This window comes from Capricornis sumatraensis, chromosome 2 (genome assembly GCF_032405125.1).
Source record: "Capricornis sumatraensis isolate serow.1 chromosome 2, serow.2, whole genome shotgun sequence".
Lineage (NCBI taxonomy): Eukaryota > Metazoa > Chordata > Mammalia > Artiodactyla > Bovidae > Capricornis > Capricornis sumatraensis.
Genome location: NC_091070.1, coordinates 64,945,407 through 64,968,216, shown reverse-complemented (window position 1 = coordinate 64,968,216; position 22,810 = coordinate 64,945,407). Strand labels below are relative to the sequence as shown.

At 40.7% G+C, this 22,810-nt stretch overlaps 1 protein-coding gene across 1 annotated transcript in view; it reads left to right on the top strand.

Moving 5' to 3' along the window:
• GANC (glucosidase alpha, neutral C) overlaps positions 1 to 22,810 on the top strand; it is a 44,966-nt gene that overhangs the window by 6,000 nt on the left and 16,156 nt on the right. The window contains 7 exon segments of the mRNA XM_068992660.1: positions 3,146 to 3,381; positions 6,469 to 6,595; positions 7,479 to 7,558; positions 9,787 to 9,930; positions 11,403 to 11,499; positions 16,220 to 16,321; positions 17,446 to 17,689. Coding sequence (XP_068848761.1) covers positions 3,146 to 3,381; positions 6,469 to 6,595; positions 7,479 to 7,558; positions 9,787 to 9,930; positions 11,403 to 11,499; positions 16,220 to 16,321; positions 17,446 to 17,689 — 1,030 coding nt within the window.

Below are 22,810 nucleotides of genomic sequence, written 5' to 3'. Positions count from 1 at the left end.
AAAGATATGTGAGATCATTTTGATTAATGCAGAAAAAGCATTTGACAAAATCTAACACTATTTCATGATAAAAACATTCAGAAGACTAGGAATAACAAGAAGCTTCCTCCACATAATAAAAGGCATTTATGGAAGATTCACAGCTATCCTCATACTCAATTCTGAAAGACTGCAAGGTTTCCCCTAAGATCAGAAACAAGATGAGGTTTCCCACTTTCACCACTGCTACTGAACATTGTAGTTGAAGTTCCAGCCAGAGAAATTAGGCAATAAAAAGAAATAAAAACCATCCAACTTTGAAAGGAAAATATAAGATTATCTCTATTCACAGACAGTGTGATACTATATGATATAAAATCCCAAAGAATACACATACACACACACACACATACAATTAGCATACGTTGTACAGCACATGATCAACACACAAAATTGGTTGTGTTTCTACACACCAGGAATGAACAATCTAAAAATGAAATTGAGAAGATGATTCCATTTACAGTAACATCCAATAGAATAAAATACCCAGGAATAAACTTAACCAAGGAGATAAAAGACTTGTATGCCAAAAACTACAAAAAAAAAAAAAAAAAAAAAAAAAAACCACACACACAAAACCCTGAACTAAAGAAGGCCAAGATACATAAGAAGAAATCCCATGTTCGTGGATGGGAAGATTTAATATTATTAAGATGGTAATCCTACTAAAAGCAATCTATAGGTTTACTACAATCTCTGTCAAAATCCAATGTCATTTTTAAGTAATAGAAAAGATGATCTTCAAATTCATATGGAATTTCAAAGAGCCTGAGTAGCCCAAAAATCCTGAAATAAAATGTTGAAAGACTCACACTTTCTAATTTCAAAACTTATTACAATGTTAAAGTAATCCAAACAGTGTAGTACTGGCATAAGGATAGACGTATAAGCCAATGGAATAAAATTGAGCGTCTAAAAATAAACCCATAGATCTTTGGCCTATTGATTTTCAATAAACGTTCAAGACCTTTCAATGGAGAAATAATTATGTCTTAACCACATGGTACTGGGACAACTGGATATCCACATGCAAAAGAATGAAGGTGGACCCTTATCTCATACCATATACAAAAAATTAACTCAAAATCGATTGATGGAATAAATATAAGAACTAAAGTCATAGAACTCTTATAAGAAAACAGGTAAATCATGACCTTGGATTTGGCAACAGATTCTTAGCTATGACACCAAAATCATGAGCAACAGAAGAAAAAAACAGATAAGTTGGACCTTTTTTTTTTCCAGCTGTGCCACTTGACATGTGGGGTCTTCGTTCCTCAACCAGGGATCTAACCCACACCCTCTGCAGTGAAAGCAGGGAGTCTCAACTACCAGACCACCAGGGAAGTTGCAAGTTGCACTTCTTTAAAACTAAAAACTTTTGTGAGTCAAAGAACATTATCAAGAAAGTGAAAAGCCAACCTATAGAATGGGAGAAAATATTTGCAAATCATATATATGATAAGGGTCTAGTATCCTGAATATATAAAGAACTCTTACAACTCAACAGCAAAAAGAAACGGTCTAATTCTAAGATGAACCAAGGGCTTAAATAGACATTTCTCAAAAGAAGATGTACAGATGGATTAACGAGAACCTGAAAAGAAGCGCAACAGCATTAGGTAAATTAAAACCACAATGAAATACTGCTTCAAAACCACTGGGATGGCTAAATCATAAAGAAAAGTGAGAGAGAGAGAGAGAGAGAGAAAATAGTAAGTGTTGGTGAGGATGTGGAGAAATTAGAAACTCATACATTACTGGTTGGAACATAATATGGTTCAGCTGCTGTGGAAACAGTTTGGCAGTTCCTCAAAAAGCTAAACATAGAATTACCATATGACCCAGCATGATGATTAATTTTGTGTGTCAAGTCATGGTGCCCAGATATTTGGTTAAACACTAGTGTAGATGTCACTATGAAGTTATTTTTTTAGATGAGATTAATAATTAAATCAGTAAACTATGAGTAAAGCAGACTCATACTCTGTGATGTGAGTGGGTTTCATCCAATCAGTTGAAAAACTTGAGAAAAAAGGACTCTGGTGTCCCCCTAAAGAGGGGCTTCTCCAGTGACTCAGCAGTGGAAGAATTTGTTTGCAGTGCAAGAAACACAGGAGACACAGGTTCGATTCCTGGGTTGGGAAGCTACCCTGTAGGAGAAAATAGCAACGCACTCCAATATTCTTGCCTGGCGAGTCCCATAGACAGAGGAGCCTTGCAGGCTACAGTCCATGGGGTCACAAACATGTGGATGCAACCCAGCAACTGAGCACACACATCCCCTAAAGTAAAAGGAATCTGTCTCGAGACTGTCTTTGTTCTCAAGCTGCAATGTCAACCCGTCCCTGGGTCTCCAGGCTGGCCTACCTGCAGAAGCCAAAACTACGAGCCCCTACAATCACATGAACCAGTTCCTTAAGATCAGTCAGTCATTTTCTTTCTCTGTATATGTATAAATACATATACATATATACACATATCCTTTTGATTGTTTCTCTACAGAACCCTAACTCACTCATCCAGCAGTTCTACTCCTAGATATATACTTGAACTGAATGGAAACTGAACAGATACTTGTATGCCAACAATCACTACAGCATTGTTTACCAGAGCCCAAAAGTGGAAACATGCCAAGTGCTCATCAGAAATGAATGGATAAACATGGTCTTCCCTGGTAGTACAGTGGATAAGAATTCACCTCCCAATGCAACAGACACGGATTCAGTCTCTGGTCCAGGAAGACTCCACATGCTGCAGAGCAACTAAAGCCTGCATGCCACAGCAACTGAAACCTATGCATCTAGAGTCTGTGCTCGGCAACAAGGGAAGCCACTGCAATGAGACGACCCGTGCACTGCAACGAAGAGAAGCCTCCACTCCCCACAACTAGAGAAAGTCCTTGTGCAGCAACGAAGGGCCAGCACAGTCAAAAGTAAGCTAATTAATTGTTAAAAAGGATGAATGCATAAACAAAATGCTTTCTTGTTGATGCCCTACGTGTGAGACTCAGTGCTTAGACCTTGTAGATATTCAGGAAACACTTATCAAATGTACAGTTAACATTGTGGTGGTAGCTGGCTCAGTTGTCATCTCCCCCTTTTAGGCACACAAGCCATGCCCCCTCTCTTTGCTCTGGGGTACCATCAGTGCCGCTGGAACTATGAAGATGAGCAGGATGTAAAGGCAGTGGATGCAGGATTTGATGAACATAACATTCCTTATGATGTCATGTGGCTGGACATAGAGCACACAGAGGGCAAGAGGTACTTCACCTGGGACAAGCAAAGATTCCCAAACCCCAAAAGGATGCAAGATCTGCTCAGGAGCAAAAAACGTAAGGTAAAATAAGCCAGTGGGCTTCCTAGGTGGCACAAGTGGTAAAGAACCTGCCTTCCGATGTAGGGGATGTAAGAGATGCAGGTTTGATCCCTGGGTTAGAAAGATCCCCTGGAGGAAGGCATGGCAATCCACTCCAATATTCTTGCCTGGAGAATCCCATGGACAGAGGAGCCTAGCAGGCGACAGTCCATGGGGTCGCAAAAAACTGCACACAACTGATGTGACTTAGCATGCATGTACGCACAAGACAGCATTCTGAACCTTTTCATTGCAGAGCATTTAAAAATGTTCAAGTTGCCTTGGCACATTAGTGAACAAGAACCATCTTGTAAAAAAAATGGCAGGAAAATAGTACTTTCAAGTGTAACTGTAATTGTGATCATAGAAAAGCTCTGGTGAAAAAGTGATAACGCTATCTACTGCTACCTTAGTGGGTCTAGGTCCCCATAAGGATGAAGGGGCCTACCATTCAGTTCCATTCATCGTGACCAGCATGTACTAATGTGATGGGTGCACCTCACGCAAAATTTGATTTGATGTCAAGATTGATGATATCACACTGGCACCAAAAGGGTATGAACAGGTTAATTAGTCCCATAGTGAGGCATTTTAGGGGTGCAGAGCTGCTCCCAAGCTCCTCTGAAAATGGCCTAAGAGAGCTGGGAAAGGAGACAGGCTCAGGTTTTAAGGTGGTTACCTTAAAGTAAGTGTTGAACTGGGGTGAGGGTTCCTGTGCATGCACTAGGGCTTGTGTGGTTTGAACTTCTTATTGGCCCCAAAGAAGGAAGCATCAGGGCTTTGTCAGCATGCACAGGTGTGGGCAGAAGGGTAAAGGGCCTGAAGATGTGGTGGGGCTTGAAGCTCTTAACAGTTGGTCAGAAATGAAGTCAGATTCTTTAGTACACTATTTTTCCTGCATGCTTCCCTGATGGACTCAACCTGTTCATATGGCCAAGGAAGGAACTAAAATAGAAAACGAGGACAGGGAGACGGCACTGGAAAGTATATAATGCAGGTGTGGTGGTGGTGGTGGTCATGGCAATAATGAAGAGAGTGAAGGAGAAAAAAAAAGGGGGGAAGAATCACGTATGTATCTCATGAACGGATCCCTCAGTCCCTATCCATGAGATTCAAGTTGCCTTTTCAACCCATTCTGTTGATCCCCAGGCCTTTTACAATGTTCTGAGGCAATGCTGTTAACTCTTAATATTCCAGTTAATAAACATTTTTTGGTGTTTATTATTGAAGCAGCCCAAAAGCTTGGAGAAGGCAATAAGCACCCCACTCCAGTACTCTTCCCTGGAAAGTCCCATGGACAGAGGAGCCTGGTAGGCTGCAGTCCATGGGGTCGCTAAGAGTCGGACACGACTGAGCGACTTCACTTTCACTTTTCACTTTCATGCATTGGAGAAGGAAATGGCAACCCACTCCAGTGTTCTTGCCTGGAGAATCCCAGGGACAGGGGAGCCTGGTGGGCTGCCGTCTATGGGGTTGCATAGAGTCAGACACGACTGAAGCGACTTAGCAGCAGCAGCAGCAGCCCAAAAGCTAACTGACAGATGAATGGATAAAGGAAATGTGGTATATACATATGATACAAAATTACCCAGTCTTTAAAAGGGAGGCCATTTGGATACATGCTACTACAACGTGAATGAACCTTGAGGACGTTATGCTGAGTGAAATAAGCCCATCACAAAAAGACAAATACTATATGATTTCACTAATCTGTAATATCTAAAGCAGTCAAAATCCTAGAGACAGAAAGGGGAAGGGTGGCTGCCAAGGGCTAGAGAGGAGGAGGCAATGGGAAGTTGTTTTTAATGTGTAAAGAGTTTCAGTTTTACAAGATGGAAAGAGTTGTAGACATTGACTGTACAACATTGTGAATGCACTGTTGAACTGCAAGGTCTCCTACGTCTGCTGCATTGCAGGTGGATTCCTTATCTGCACACTTAAAACTGGCTGAGATAGCGAATTCTATGTTATGTATATCTTACCACATTTTAATATTTTTAAAGATATTAGCAATGGAGGATTAAACTTCAGTGTGTAGAGTAGATTTTAACAGACATGAAGGATGATTATTAGAAGCTTATTCTAGCCAAATAGATGGTTTTGACGCCCTCAAGTAGGTGAAAGTGATGGTATTAGAAGGGCAAGGAGAGATGCTAAAGATGCTAAAGACATGGGGCTCTGATCATAGCTCTTTTCAAACCTCCTTTCTAAATGCTTCCCTAGTGGCTCAGATGGGAAAGAATCTGCCTGCAATGCAGGAAACCTGGATTTGATCCCTGGGTCAGGAAGATGCCCTGGAGAAGGGAATGACAACCATTCTGGTATTCTTGTCTGAAATATCCCATGGACAGAGGAGCCTGGTGGGCTACAGACCATGGGGTCGCAAAGAGTTGAACATGACTGAGCAATTAACACTTTACTCCTTCCTAAATATGGCTGTACCATTGGATTTGGGTTTTTTTCTGTTTATTTTTAATAATTCTCTTTTCTTTAATGTTTGCTTGTGTGTTATCTTAGCCTCTTAGGTATCCAGGGAGCAGAGGCCTGCCTACTTAATCCTTATGTAAAGCACTCAGCACCACAAAGAGATAGAATCTTAATAAATGTGATCGTTAGAACATGTATTGGAGGGACAGCAATCACTGTGAAAAATAATAGACCTGGTTTTGATATCAATTTATATTCCCATGAGCACATGAAAGGTGATAGGGTTTTACTGGTGTCTGAAATATCTCAATAATAGTAGTTGTTATGGGCTTCCCCGATGGCTCAGCAGATAAAGAATCCGCCTGAATGCAGGAGACACAGGTTCAATCCCCAGGTCGGGAAGATCCCCTGGAGAAGGGAACAGCAACCACTCCAGTATTCTTGCCTGAAAAATCGCATGGACAGAGGAGCCTGGTGGGCTACAGTCTAATGGGTTGCAAAGAGTCAGACACGACTGAGTGACTAAGCACAACACAATTGTTTTGAGTAAAATGTGAACTCCAAAACTATGATGAAAACATATAAATGAACATATGACTTATGTGAAACTGATGAGATCTTTAAACTCTTATGTCCTGACAGCTTGTGGTCATTAGTGACCCCCACATCAAGGTTGATCCCAACTACTCAGTGTATGCTAAGGCCAAAGAACAGGGCTTTTTTGTGAGGAATCATGATGGAGGAGACTTTGAAGGTGTATGCTGGCCTGGTAAGATGTCATTTTTTTCACCTGATATCCACTGTTTAGCCCCAATTAATGAAGGCTGCATTAATTTCTTATAGATGTCACATGCTATATTTTAGGTGCCTTTCCTTAAAGATATTATCATCTTTTATATCTTTCATCTAACACCTGGTATGGTGTTCTTTGTATACATTTATAAGTCAGTGAATGATTGAAAAATAAATAAGCAAACCTCAGTAACATGCTGTTTCCCTTAGCAAATAAAAATTAAAAGCCAGAGAACTGGAACAGAAGAAGAGGAAGCAAGAAGAGACCTGCATGTCTCTCCCTGCGCTTTTTTTTCTTTTTTTGCCTCAACAGCCCATAGGTTTGACTTTCCAGCCTTTCGTGAGTGATCTCAGCTGCCCCTGACAACTCTGAAGCCTTCATTTCAGAAATCATTAATTTAAAGCCTTGGTAGAAACTCCTCACAGACAAAAGGGAAGTACCAGTCTATCATCTGATAGCACTCTATCATAAATTCACACACAATGGAGAAAGCCCATGCATTCCTCTTCTCCCTGTACCACTTACAAACACGTCTCTGCCCTCCTTCAGAACAAAGGGTTCACTCCAGGATATCTGCCATAATCCTTACTGGGGCTGTCTGAGGCCATCGGTGAACGATAGGCTCCATCCTGGTGCTTGTTCATTGGCATTCCCCTGCCCTCTGGGTCTGAGAGGACTAGTGATTGTCACTGGAGTCCAGCATTGCCTTCTTCATCAGCTTCTCACCAGACTATGCCTCTGTATCGGCTATCTTTTACGTTTGATGCAAGGCACTCATTCATTACCCAGCTTTCACATCTTGCACCTTACCATGAGGACCACTGTTCCTAACAGGCTGTCTACTCTTCTGCCTCTGCAGGTCTCTCCTCTTACCTGGACTTCACCAACCCCAAAGTTAGAGAGTGGTATTCTAGTCTCTTCGCTTTCTCTGTTTATCAGGTTTGTTTTTATTCCTTTGCTCTTTGCTGGTTACCTGGAAGGATGAAGTAAGGAAAGAAGTGACTAAATAGAAGTACTCTGCTTCACTGAGTAGTTCCTGATAAATAATACTTATATGAAGAGGCAGGGATGCCAACCACATATCAGATTTTGGTGGTGCCATATGAATGGTGTATGAAGAGAGGCACCATATGAATTACCAAATGCACAAAAGCTGTGATTTTGACTTTCATTATGATAGACTGTATGGTATATCAAATTACTTAATAATAGATATTTATTATATTTTCAAATTGTAGAAATTTTTACTTCATATGGTATTATTAAAAATGATAATGATATATGTGAAAGTAGCTTGCAGAGTATAACATGACATTAAAAGTAAGGTATAATAATAATTCTTAAAATCTTATAAAAATCACAGAGAAAACTGGAGAGGCCACATCTAGACAACTAGATGGTGGTAGTGATAAGAATGATAACTAATTTAAATTGAGTACATGCTATGTTCCAAGCACTATGCTAATCACTTTGTGTGCATTATACCATTTCATCTTCACAATAACTTTTTGAAGTTGGAATTGTAATTAACTCTAATCCCACAGACGAGAAAATCAAGGCATGGACAAGTATAAAATCTGCTAAATTCACCCATCTAATAAGTGGTAAATCCAAGATTTTAACTTAGGTCGACTGTCTCCCAAGCCTGGCTCTTAACCACTAAACTCTAGTTTCTGAGCATCCTGTATTAGGATATAGAAATAGGAGCTTCCCTGAGGTTAAGAATCTGCCTTGCAATGCAGGAGATGTGGGTTCTGTCCCTGGTTGGGAAACTAAGACCCACATGTTGTAAACTGTTACACCACAGCAAAAGATCTCACATGAGGCAGTGCAGATCTGCGTGCCACAACCAACCTGATGCAGCAAATTAAATAAGTAAATGTTTGTTTTTTTAAAAAAGAAGAGAACTTAGAGCAGGGTTAAATAATAATCGGGCCAATCCAGTCGTACACACTTGTTCCCCTGTTGTCTGTGGCTGCTGGCATATAACTATACCTGGACTGGGTTGTTGAAAAAAGAGGCCTTATGGCCTGCAAAGTTGAAAATGTTTACTATCTGGCCCTTCCAGAAAAAGTTTGCCAGCTGCTGCCTTAGAGAGTGTTAAACAACAACAGTCAAAGCAGCTAAATACTTGGAACCTATACAGCCTTGTTCATTGAAGTATACATGATTAGAAAGAATTTGAAGTAAAGAGTCAGAAAAAAACATGTAAGCCTCCTCCAGGCATTTGAAAGACTACTGTGTGGGGAAGGCAGCAGATGTATTTTCTGGTATCCCAGAAGACAGCCTGGTCCCTGTGAGAGAATGTTACACAGAACAAGACTTTCAGAAAACTTGGAATGAGCTGCCTGAGAGACTCCTGGTCGTTGTAACTATTGAATCAAATGCTGAGAGACCAGGAATTTTTATAAAGGGACTCCAGCCTGGTAGGCTCCAGTCCATGGGGTTGCTAAGAGTCGGGCACGACTGAGCAACTTCACTTTCACTTTTCACTTTCATGCATTGGAGAAGGAAATGGCAACCCACTCCAGTATTCTTGCCTGGAGAATCCCAGGGACTATGGGGTCGCACAGAGTCGGACACAACTGAAGTGACTTAGCAGCAGCAGCAGCAGCTGCAGCACTGTGTTAACTGGATGACTCAACAGCCCCTTCCCACTCTAAGTCAAACAATTCTCTGTAGGATACACACTGTAGATCCTGCTGACAAATGGTGTCTTAGCTGTCAAACCCTTCACAGTACTAGAGGGAAGGCAGAATCCCTTCGCGGACAGTTCTAACTGCCCCTAGTAATAGTTGGAGCAGGTGAGGGATGATGGAGAACCTGATTGTGAATGTTCACAACCTGTCCTGTAGGGGTTCTCCAGGAGGTCTCAGAATGGACTTATGGGTGACATGGGACTACAGCACAGCGCTCTTTCATTCGTCAGCAAGAACTTATTGAGAACCCTCTGCCATTCAGGTTGTTCTAGGTATTTGGGATTTACCAGTGAATAAAACAGACAAAATTCCTTGCTCTGTGGAACTTTTATTCTAGCAGATGACAGAGCATAGATAATAAACAGAATAAATAATAAGGTAAATGGAGTAGGAAAGAGGATTAGGGTCGGCTGTCATATTAACCTTATCACTGTAGGAGTTTTGTCATGATCAAAATTGACTTCCTAGGGATCTACTGACATCCTCTACATATGGAACGACATGAATGAGCCCTCTGTCTTTAAAGGCCCGGAGCGAACCATGCAGAAGAATGCCATTCATCACGGCAACTGGGAGCACCGGGAACTTCACAACATCTATGGCTTTTATCAGGTAAGACATCTAAAAAGCAGCCACCTGGATCCACAGGCCCTACATTTGGGGCTGAAAGTCATTTGCTTTGTAACAACCATACTATACTGTTCATTTCTCCTTGTGTGTCTTTTCTGTCAACTGTAATAGGTCTTATCAGGTTGTAGCCAATATAAAACATTATTTCTCCCTTTGCGTCTTTTCCCTCTATAATGAACCTGATCAATTGATTAACTTATAGATATTGTGGGATTAATGATAACATAGAAACATCTTCCTTGACAGGAGCCATTAGTAAGGAGCATTAGATAATCCCTCAAACCTTTTACTGAAGTAGGCTGTGCATAAATACATCAAAGACAAAACAAATTTTTAAAAATTTCACAAATGTCTAAATACAGCAAGTCTTATGTTCATACCAGGGAAGTAAGATTTAGAACACAGAGGCACAGTTTCAGTATGTATACTTTCTAAATGTAGAAGGCCTTCCTTAAGTACTTAGCCTTCTCAATGGAAGGTGGTAGAATTGTCTTCCATTTGCCAGTCACATTCAAAAATCTTTGCAGTCACTTGCCCTAATTTTTATTTGTGATTGGCTCTTTGTTATCTTCAGAATGTAACAGGGTTCCCGTGACCCTCCCACCAATTGCTGTTTTCCAGTGGGAGCTGCTGGCTACGTATGGCATGGTTTCCAGAAAGTATCAGTTTACTTCTCTATGCAGGCTCCTGCTATATCTGTAAACTACTTTATGGTTGGAGAATTTTCTAATGTAGGCCAGAGCCAGACACTTAACCTCTCTGAAGCTCAGTTTTTTCCATTAACGAAAACTATCTCAGAGGTTGTTGTGTAAGTTATAAGAAAAAAAATCTTATAAAAATGCCTACAATAATAAGCACCAAATAAATTCTCTTTTATTATTTACCATTATTTCACTGCTATTTTTCAGTTTTTATTTATTTACTTTTTTGACTGTGCTGAGTCTTAGTTGCTGCTCAGGCTTTTCTCTAGTTGCGGCACGCAGGAGCTACTCTCTAGTTGCAGTGTGCAGGCTTCTCGCTGAAGTTGCTTCTCTTGTTGTGGAACACGGGCTCTAGGGCACGTGAGCTCAGTGGCTGTGGCTCCCAGGCTCTAGAGTATAGGCTCAGTAGTTGTGGTGCGCAGGCTTAGTTGCTCCGCAGCATGTGGGATCTTCCCAGATCAGAGGTTGAACTTGTGTCTCCTGCATTGGCAGGTAGAGTCGTTACCTCTGAGCCACCAGGGAAGCCCCTGTTTCATTGCTATTTTAATCAAAGAAATTGTTTCACTCTTTTAATAGGGAAATTTAGAGCAGTTTCATTATATTATGAAAATTATTTGGAAGATTTTTGAATATTTTCCATTTCATGTTCCCACCTATTATTTACTCTTTGCACATGAAATAGCTTATTGGGGATGTCTGCACAATGCCATAATTCAGTCGTCTATTTGAAATTTTTCTTCTTTGACATCATAGCAAATGGCCACTACAGAAGGACTGATCCAGCGATCTAAAGGAAAGGAGAGACCCTTTGTTCTTACACGTTCATTCTTTGCTGGATCACAAAAATATGGTAAGGACTGGCTCATATGATCATACTTAAAAACACAAGCTAGCAGCCTGTCTCTTTTGACCATATATGGTATATGGTGCAACTCTGTTGATACTTTCCTTTTCAGTAGATCACCCCTTAGATTGTAGAGAGTGATGCGCCCTGAAATATTTATTTTCTCCTGAGACAGAGTAAACCAATTTTAATAAAGTTTAGTTACTTGTTTCCCATGGAAGAACTTCCCTTGTGGCTCAGCTGGTAAAGAATCTGCCTGCAGTCAGGGAGACCTGGGTTCGATCCCGGGGTTGGGAAGATCCTCTGGAGAAGGGAGAGACTACCCACTCCAGTATTCTGGCCTGGAGAATTCCATGGACTGTATAGTCCATGGGGTCACAAAGTCAGACATGACTGAGCAACTTTCACTTTTCATGGAAGAACTGGCCACTTAGTTGGGAGAATGTCTTTAGAGAATCTATTTCCTGGGATGGCCTGTCTCTTTGATTTATCAAGACCGGAGAAAATATACTTCTAACATTCCTTCAACCACCTGTTCCACTAAGCAGTGTGGTTTAAAATAGACCTAGCTTTTTCGCTGTGGTCAGTGTCATCTATAGCCGGATCCAGTGTACTGGCTGATGCAGATCTAGTTCAACCTAATCACCCCATGGCAGGAAGGCTCTTTGACGTCCCTGGCCTTGCATAAATAATCTGAAGCTTAAGTCCCAGTTTGAGGAATCCAGCCTTTATTTTACCAGAGACATTAATAGGCCTGCTACTCCACCCCTGAAAACCAGCCTCAATGGTAACTCTGGAAAGGGCCAAAATATTATCAGCAGGCAAAGATATACAGAGATGCTCATCACAGCATTAGTCCTTAAAATAAAAAGAAATAAAGAAAATCCAGATATCTAACAGTAAGGGAATAGTTATTAAGTAATGGTGTATTCATATGATAGACTATCATAAGGATATTTAATATATGCCTTAATTGCATGGTAGATGAGGGAAGGAAAATCAGGATACCTAAATGTTTATATATTATCCTGATTTTGTTAAAAAAAAAAATATATATATATGTATGTATAGGTATATGTAGGTAGTAATCTAAATGGGGCTTCCCAGATGGCGCTAGTGGTAAAGAACCCACCTCTCAGTTCAGGAGACCTAGGAGACTTGGGTTCAATCCCTGAGTTGGGAAGATCACCTGGAGGAGGGCATGGCAACCCACTCCAGTATTCTTGCCTGGAGAATCCCATGGACAGAAAAGTCCATGATGGGAGCTCAAGTCCATGGGGTTGCAAAGAGTCTGACACGAAAGAGGCGACTTAGCAAGCACACATGCAGTAATCTAAATGAATATAATACCATAGTGATTATGAGTTATTTTAATTTTCTTCTTTTTTATCTCTATTTTCCAAATTCTCTATAAGTATCCTTTTTAATCACTAAAACAAGTAAGGTCTTTGAATGAAAACTTCTAAGGAGAAGTTTAAAAAAGATATAACTGGAGGTAGTGGAGGGGTGGGCTGGGGGTTTCAGGTTAGCAGATGCAACTATTACATATAGAATGGATAAACAACATGATCCTGCTGTGTAGCACGGGGAACTATATTCAATATCATGAGACAAACCATAATGAAAAGAATATGAAAAATGTATATATGTATAACTGGATCACTGCTGTGCAGCAGAAATTAGCACAAAATTGTAAATCAGTTCTGTTCAGTCATGTCCAACTCTTTGCAACCCCATGAATTGTAGCATTCCAGGCCTCCCTGTCCATCACCAACTCCCAGAGTCCACTCAGACTCATATCCATCGAGTCTGTGATGCCATCCAGCCATCTCATCCTCTGTCATCCCCTTCTCCTCCTGCCCCCAATCCCTCCCATCATCAGAGTCTTTTCCAATGAGTCAATTCTTCACATGAGGTGGCCAAAGTACTGGAGTTTCAACTTCAGCATCATCCCTTCCAATGAACACCCAGGACTGATCTCCTTTAGAATGGACTGGTTGGATCTCCTTGCAGTCCAAGGGGCTCTCAAGAGTCTTCTCCAACACCACAGTTCAAAAGCATCAATTCTTTGGTGCTCAGCTTTCTTCATAGTCCAATTCTCACATCCATACATGACCACTGGAAAAACCATAGCCTTGACTAGACGGACCTTAGTCGGCAAAGTAATGTCTCTGCTTTTGAATATGCTATCTAGGTTGGTCATAACTTTTCTTCCAAGGAGTAAGCATCTTTTAATTTCATGGCTACAGTCACCATCTGCAGTGATTTTGGAGCCCAAAAAAATAGTCTGACACTGTTTCCACTGTTTCCCCATCTATTTCCCATGAAGTGATGGGACCAGATGCCATAATCTTCGTTTTCTGAATGTTGAGCTTTAAGCCAACTTTTTCACTCTCCTCTTTCATTTTCATCAAGAGGCTTTTTAGTTCCTCTTCACTTTCTGCCATAAGGGTGGTGTCATCTGCATATCTGAGGTTATTGATATTTCTCCCGGAAATCTTGATTCCAGCTTGTGCTTCTTCCAGCCCAGTGTTTCTCATGATGTACTCTGCATATAAGTTAAATAAGCAGGGTGACAATATACAGCCTTGACGCACTCCTTTTCCTATTTGGAACCAGTCTGTTGTTCCATGTCCGGTTCTAACTGTTGCTTCCTGACCTGCATATAAGTTTCTCAAGAGGCAGGTCAGGTGGTCTGGTATTCCCATCTCTTTCAGAATTTTCCACAGTTTATTGTGATCCACACAGTCAAAGGCTTTGGCATAGTCAATAAAGAAGAAATAGATGTTTTTCTAGAACTCTCTTGCTTTTTTGATGATCCAGCAGATGTTGGCAATTTGATCTCTGGTTCCTCTGCCTTTTCTAAGACCGGCTTGAACATCTAGAAGTTCACGGTTCACGTATTGCTGAAGCCTGGCTTGGAGAATTTTGAGCATTACTTTACTAGTGTGTGAGATGAGTGTAATTGTGCAGTAGTTTGAGCATTCATTGGCATTGCCTTTCTTTGGGATTGGAATGAAAACTGACCTTTTCCAGTCTTGTATAATTGTAAATCAGCTATACTTTAAAAAATAACAGAAGATATGCATATAAGTAATTTTTTATCTCTTATATATATTAGCCCATTGCCTAGTCTTTAATACTCTGTGTGAAGCTATTGACTTACCCCCAAAGCATACCAAGTGAGGCATTACAAAGAACACTGTTGTATCAAGTCCTGTGCTGAAACCAACAGCCAGAGAGAACTTCCAACTAAACAGCCATTTGAGACCTGAAAACATCTGCATATTTACATGAATTTTGTTACTTTATAAGAATGTTATGGGTTTCAAAGTCATTATGTAGATATATACATACCTCATTTGAAGTCCAGAAGGAATTATGAAGGTACTGTTTTAAAAGAAAAATCCCTTGAAAATATTTTCCTTTGCAGACCATAGGACAGCCTAAAATTTCTACAAAATATTAAAACAAAAATAGCCACCAAAACTATTTTAGTAAAAGAGAGACAAAATGTTTCAGGAGAAATATAGACTTAATAAAATAAGCTTATTTTCTTTTATGAATATCTTGAGTGTTATATATCTTTACAAATTCTTACCAACTATTCAGTGCTCAAGAGCACTGGCTTTAGAGTCAGACTGCCTGAGTCAAATCCTACCAGATCCACTTTTGCCATATTTCCATCTGCTGTAAAATAAAGTTAGTGTTTACCTGATAGAGTTGCTGTGATGATTAAATGGAATGATACAAGCAAAGTAGCATACCTCCTGGCTCAGTGAGGGCTCTATAAATGTTAACCATTAATATTACTACTTTATTTTGTCTCCCTCATGTGGTCTTTTTTTTTTTTTCCTCATGTGGTCTTAAAACCTCTTACAGAGGATTTTGCAGAAAGCAGGGTGGCACATAGGCATACAGATCAATGAAACAGAATAGAGAATCCAGAAAGAGTCCAACACATATATGATCAAATATTTAGCAGCAAAGTTGCCAAGGCAATTTAATGGAGAAAGGAGTTTTTTCAATAAATAGTATTGAAACATGGGGTATCCGTATGGAGGAGGGGGAAAGAATCTTAACCCTTACCTCACACCATACACACAAAATAACTCAAAATGGAATATAGACTTATACTATTAAAGTTAAAACAAACAAAAGGCTTCTAGAGAAAAAATGTAGAAAGCCTTCGTGACTTTGAGATGGCAAAATTTCTTAGAACACAAAAAGCACAAAACATAAAAAATGATAAATTGGATTTCATCAAAATTTTAAAAAGATATTGTTAAGAAAATGAAAGTGAAAGTCACTCAGTCACATCCGATTCTTTGTGACCCCATGGACTATACAGTCCATGTAATTCTCCAGGCCAGAATACTGAAGTGGGTAGCCTTTCCCTTCTCCAGGGGAACTTCCCAACCCAGGGATCAAACCCAGGTCTCCTGCATTGCAGGTGGATTCTTAACCAGCTGAGCCACCAGGGAAGCCTATTGTTAAGAAAATGAAAGTCAAGTCACAGACTGAGAGAAGACATTTGCAATATACATATATATTTATCAAAGAACTTGTATCCAGACTATATAAAGAACTTTCATAATTAAATAATTAAAAGAAAGAAATGTTTTCCTTTATATTAGTTTGTCTATTACAAATATGGAATCTAAATATGAAATTTAGTACACATGGATTTTTTTTTCTTTTAATACCTTCTTACTGATGACCAAAGGTGCTGTGTGGACAGGTGATAACACAGCAGAGTGGAGTTACCTGAAAATTTCTATCCCTATGTTACTTACCCTCAGCGTGACTGGGATCTCTTTTTGTGGAGGTAAGGATAGCCCTCAGGGCTGAAGTGAGAGAAAAATCAAAGCGGTGGGAAGTGCGGGGGGTGGGGGGTGTTTTCATTAAAGCTGGTCAGAAATCCCTTCTTGTGAGTTGTTTTCAACAGAATAAATGTGGGAAAGAGAAAATGAGAATGGAGTACAGACTAGAGAGGAGAATGAACGGGATGCTTCAGCACTGCGAGCGTCTCGTCTGAACTGAGGACATGAAGTAAAGTCATCAGAAAGCGAGCCGCAGTGTTCTTTTCCTCATTCTCTTACTGCTCTCTTCCCTCCTTAGACACTCTTGATAACTGAGGTTCTCTTCTTGAAATGCTCCTTTTCTATCTGAGAGTGAGAAAAATGGAGAGAACTACAAAGGATTTAGCAAATCAGAAATCAGCTATATAGAAATCCTGAGCCATTTTATATATATACACACACACTTGGAAAAGATAAAATTTAGTTAAAATAAGATCCTCTGTTGGGTTGCCTTCCCCTAATCCTAGTAATTCCCTGCAGATGAGAGATCTCAGTATAGAGATGCTCAACCTGGCTACAGGTCCAGCTGCTCCTTGTTTTCTGAGGGACTGGAAGCACTTAATATCACATTTTGATAGATGTGTTTTTTAATAGTGCTAGTTCACATTGAACACAAAGAATTTGTATCCTGCTTAAGGGCTATGCCTGAAATTTTCTCCCTGCACCTCTAATTCTGATTATGTCTCTCTCTTTGGTTCTTTCTATAGTTTTTATCTTGCTTCAAACAAAATCAATTGCCAACCACCACCACCACCACCACCCCCCCCCATCACTAAATACAGGCTTACTGAATCAGGCAGATATTATGCAGTGTCTGAGTTACCAGGGTTCAGGACAAACAGAAATGCCGATCTTGCAATAAAGCCTTTTGACAGGAAAAGAACATATTCAAAGAGCATATTGTCAGATCCCCAGACAGCCTAAGGTTTTCAGTATGTGCTTCCTAATTTGAGGCCATAGTTTGATGCTGCCATTTTGAGTGCACACACGTACCTTTGCCCTATGGGTCTGCAAGGCCTTTTCTTACCTGTGGGCATCATCTGTTAGACGCCCGGATAGCTTACTCAGCGTTTCTTTACTGACTAATCAGCGGATGTAGGTGGCTTCATCGGGGATCCAGAGGCAGAGCTGCTAGTGCGGTGGTACCAGGCAGGAGCCTACCAGCCCTTCTTCCGTGGCCATGCCACCAGGAACACCAAGCGACGGGAACCGTGGCTCTTTGGGAAGGAGCACACCCGGCTCATCCGAGAAGCCATCAGAGAGCGCTACACCCTCCTGCCCTACTGGTATTCTCTGTTCTACTCTGCACACGTGGCTTCTCAACCTGTCATGAGGTAAACAGGCTTCACCACCACCCCAGTAACCAGTCTCTACCAGAAGATCCCCTCAGCCACTGGCAATGGAGTAATCACAGTGATTGCAAAAGAAGAGCCAGGAGTTCAACCAAGTGTCAGTCAGGTTATTGAGCACCAACTGTGAGCAGGGTCAGGCAGTGGAGGTCACAGAAGATAAAAACTAGATCTCCTGCTATTTGGTGATTCAAGCATTAATATTTGGTTAGCGTTAGTCGCTCAGTCGTGTCCAACTCTTTGTAACCTTTGAATAGTAGCCTCTGTCCATGGAACTTTCCAGGCAAGAATACTGGAGTGGGGTAGCCATTCCATTCGCCAGGGGATCTTCCCGACCCAGGGATTGAACCTGGGTCTCCTGCACTGCAGGCAGATTCTTTACCATCCAAGCCACCAGGTAAAGCCATAATATTTAGTAGGGGATAGAAACAGAAGGAAGGAAGGAAGAGAAAGAAAAGATAAAGTGACTTTGTACTTCAGTTCATCTAGTATTTAACCTCTGTAGGGAAACAAAACATGCCACCCCAAAATGTGTCTTTTTGGCTTGACGATTCTTAGGAGCTGATTGTTTTTAAACATACAAAAGGCTCGGGAAGTCTTTCTTTTTAACCTCCTCCTTAAATGCCTACAAGAATTTAGTTAAAGAGCTTGGTCCAGGAAGTACATTATCGCCAGAGATACCTACAAGGAATATGCGCTAAGCATAATAGGGGGAAGCTGGGAACTAAAGTCCTCTCTGTGTCCCATTGTCTTTGCATGGCCCAGCAAATGTTTGTTTATCAAACATTTGTTTTTCCATCTCCACGTGAATATCTTGCCTCACTTTTGGTTTTTTATCTTTTTTTTTTTTTTGGCTGCACCATGAGGCATGTGGGATCTTAGTTCCCAGATCAGGGACAGAACCCATGCCCCCTGCAGGGGACACACAGAGGCTTAACCACTGGACTGCCAGGGGAAGTTTCCTTCCTCCTCTTTGAAGTCCCAAACCTCACTCACTTCTCCTTCTCTCAGGTGTTACATCAGCCTCAATTGCCTATCTTGTCTTTAGGCAGTATATTTTTATGGAGCTACTGTTTATACATCATTAAATTTGATTTTCTACTGTTAAACTCTGTCTTGTCAACTTAATTCTTAGACCAGTCAGAAAAACCTAGAAGGATAGAGGAAAGTAGGTTTTTCATCCCCCACACCCATTAGCCTTCTCTCACGAAAAACAACTTATTCTGCCAGTCTTAGCTCTCTCTTACCTTTAGGGCTTTTCCTGGTGTATACGTTATATTCCGAGTCTATTTTGAAGGCAAGATGTAAATGGGTTAGAGAACAGTACACACAGAGAACACACAGTACATCAAGATCTCTAGATCAGCAGTTCCTCAGCCTGACTCAGATCAGAATCACCTGGGGAGCTTTTTTAAAATACAAATTCCCAGGCCAGACCTCCAAACCTATTATGAGTCCGTTGGTTAAGTTCCAGAGATCTATGTTTGTTGGAAGTTTTCCTGGTGATTTTAGACATCAGCCAAGTTTAGATGCTTTGTTACTATTTAATAACAAAGGAATCAGTTCAGTTCAGTCACTCAGTCGTGTCCGACTCTTTGCAACCCCATGAATCGCAGCATACCAGGCCTCCCTGTTCATCATCATCTCCCGGAGTTCACTCAGATTCACTTCCATCGAGTCCGTGATGCCATCTAGCCATCTCATCCTCAGTCGTCCCCTTCTCCTCCTGCCCCCCCAATCCCTCCTACCATCAGAGTTTTTTCCAATGAGTCAACTCTTCTCATGAGGTGGCCAAAGTACTGTAGTTTCAGCTTTAGCATCATTCCTTCCAAAGAAATGCCAGGGTTGATCTCCTTGCAGTCCAAGAGTCAAAAGCATCAATTCTTTAGCACTCAGCCTTCTTCACAGTCCAACTCTCACATCCATACATGACCACAGGAAAAACCATAGCCTTGACTAGACGGACCTTAGTCGGCAAAGTAATGTCTCTGCTTTTGAATATGCTATCTAGGTTGGTCATAACTTTTCTTCCAAGGAGTAAGCGTCTTTTAATTTCGTGGCCGCAATCACCATCTGCAGTGATTCTGGAGCCCCAAAAAATAAAGTCTGACACTGTTTCCACTGTTTCCCCATCTATTTCCCACGAAGTGATGGGACCAGATGCCATGATCTTTGTTTTCTGAATGTTGAGCTTTAAGCCAACTTTTTCACTCTCCTCTTTCACTTTCATCAAGAGGCTTTTTAGCTCCTCTTCACTTTCTGCCATAAGGGTGGTGTCATCTGCATATCTGAAGTTATTGATATTTCTCCCGGAAATCTTGATTCCAGCTTGTGCTTCTTCCAGCCCAGTGTTTCTCATGATGTACTCTGCATATAAGTTAAATAAGCAGGGTGACAATATACAGCCTTGATGTACTCCTTTTCCTATTTGGAACCAGTCTGTTGTTCTATGTCCAGTTCTAACTGTTGCTTCCTGACCTGCATACAGATTTCTCAAGAGGCAGGTCAGGTGGTCTGGTATTCCCATCTCTTTCAGAATTTTCCACAGTTTTATTGTGATCCACACAGTCAAAGGCTTTGGCATAGTCAATAAAGCAGAAATAGATGTTTTTCTGGAATTCTCTTGCTTTTTCGATGATCCAGCGGATGTTGGCAATTTGATGTCTGGTTCCTCTGCCTTTTCTAAAACCAGCTTGAATGTCAGGGAGTTCACAGTTCACGTATTGCTGAAGCCTGGCTTGGAGAATTTTGAGCATGACTTTACTAGCATGTGAGATGAGTGCAATTGTGCGGTAGTTTGAGCATTCGTTGGCATTGCCTTTCTTTGGGATTGGAATGAAAACTGACCTTTTCCAGTCCTGTGGCCACTGCTGAGTTTTCCAAATTTGCTGGCATATTGAGTGCAGCACTTTCACAGCATCATCTTTCAGGATTTGAAATAGCTCAATTGGAATTCCATCACCTCCACTAGCTTTGTTCGTAGTGATGCTTTCTAAGGCCCACTTGACTTCACATTCCAGGATGTCTGGCTCTAGATGAGTGATCACATCATCATGACTATCTGGGTCGTGAAGATCTTTTTTGTACAATTCTTCTGTGTATTCTTGCCACCTCTTCTTAATATCTTCTGCTTCTGTTAGGTCCATACCATTTCTGTCCTTTATCGAGCCCATCTTTGCATGAAATGTTCCCTTGGTATCTCTAATGTTCTTGAAGAGATCTCTAGTCTTTCCCATTCTGTTGTTTTCCTCTATTTCTTTGCACTGATCACCAAGGAAGGCTTTCTTATCTCTTCTTGCTATTCTTTGGAACTCTGCTTTCAGATGCTTATATCTTTCCTTTTCTCCTTTGCTTTTCACCTCTCTTCTTTCACAGCTATTTGTAAGGCCTCCCCAGACAGCCATTTTGCTTTTTTGCATTTCTTTTTCTTGAGGATGGTCTTGATCCTTGTCTCCTGTACAATGTCATGAACCTCAGTCCATAGTTCATCAGGCACTCTATCTATCAGATCTAGTCCCTTAAATCTATTTCTCAATTCCACTGTATATAATCATAAGGGATTTGATTTAGGTCATACCTGAATGGTCTAGTGGTTTTCCCTACTTTCTTCAATTTAAGTCTGAATTTGGTAATAAGGAGTTCATGATCTGAGCCACAGTCAGCTCCTGGTCTTGTTTTTGCTGACTGTATAGAGCTTCTCCATCTTTGGCTGCATAGAATATAATCAATCTGATTTCGATGTTGACAAAGGAATAGATTATTACAAAGGCTAGTGAATATAATGAAAATGTTTCTCTTATTAAAAAGTATCTTTCCCTCATGAAATTGAAAGCAACATTAGAACCAGGAAGTTAATATCCAGAGATATTGAAAGTTTTGTGATTTTAATAAGCCCAAGTGCCTCCTACTTAGTTGTGTACATCAGTAACAATAAAACAAAACCCAAACACCACACAAGTTTCTGAAACCTCCAAAAATGTTGCCAACTTGAAAACAAGAAAAACCAATTCCTTTCACTTAGCTAATGATTAAGGATACATGAAAAGCAGTGACAGTTAAAAAATGGCACAGATTCTACATTATAAAATTCAGTTTTACCAACATTTAAGTTTGGTAGAAACCAACACAATACAGAAAGTGAAGAAGAACTAAAGAGCCTGTTGATGAAAGTGAAAGAGGAGAGTGAAAAAGTTGGCTTAAAGCTCAACATTCAGAAAACGAAGATCATGGCATCTGGTCCCATCACTTCATGGGAAATAGATGGGGAAACAGTGGCTGACTTTATTTTTGGGGGCTCCAAAGTCACTGCAGATGGTGATTGCAGCCATGAAATTAAAAGACGCTTACTCCTTGGAAGGAAAGTTATGACCAACCTAGACAGCATATTACAAAGCAGAGACATTACTTTGCCAACAAAGGTCCATCTAGTCAAGGCTATGGTTTTTCCAGTGGTCATGTATGGATATGAGAGTTGGACTGTGAAGAAAGCTGAGCGCCGAAGAATTGATGCTTTTGAACTGTGGTGCTGGAGAAGACTCTTGAGAGTCCCTTGGACTGCAAGGATATCCAACCTGTCCCTCCTAAAGGAAATCAATCCTGAGTGTTCATTGGAAGGACTGATGTTGGAATTCCAATACTTTGGCCACCTGATGTGAAGAGCTGACTCATCTGAAAAGACCCTGATGATGGGAAAGATTGAAGGTGGGAAGAGAAGGGGATGACAGTGGATGAGATGATTGGATGGCATCACCGACTCAATGGAGATGAGTTTAAGTAAACTCCGGGAGTTGATGATGGACAGGGAGGCCTAGCGTGCTGTGGTCCATGGGGTTGTGGAGACTCGGACACGACTGAGTGACTGAACTGAACTGAACATAATACAGTTAAGCAATTATCCTTCAATTAAAAATAAATTAATTTTAAAAAAAACATTTAGTTTGTTTTACACCAAAAACATTTGGACTCGGGCAAAGTTCCGATTATGCCTGTCATAGTAATTCAGTGCTCAACAATGAGAACAAGAAGTTTCGGGTACTAGAATTCTCAAGCTTTAATTGGACCATTTAAGCTAACAGACATCTCTTTCACACAAGAAAAATATATAGT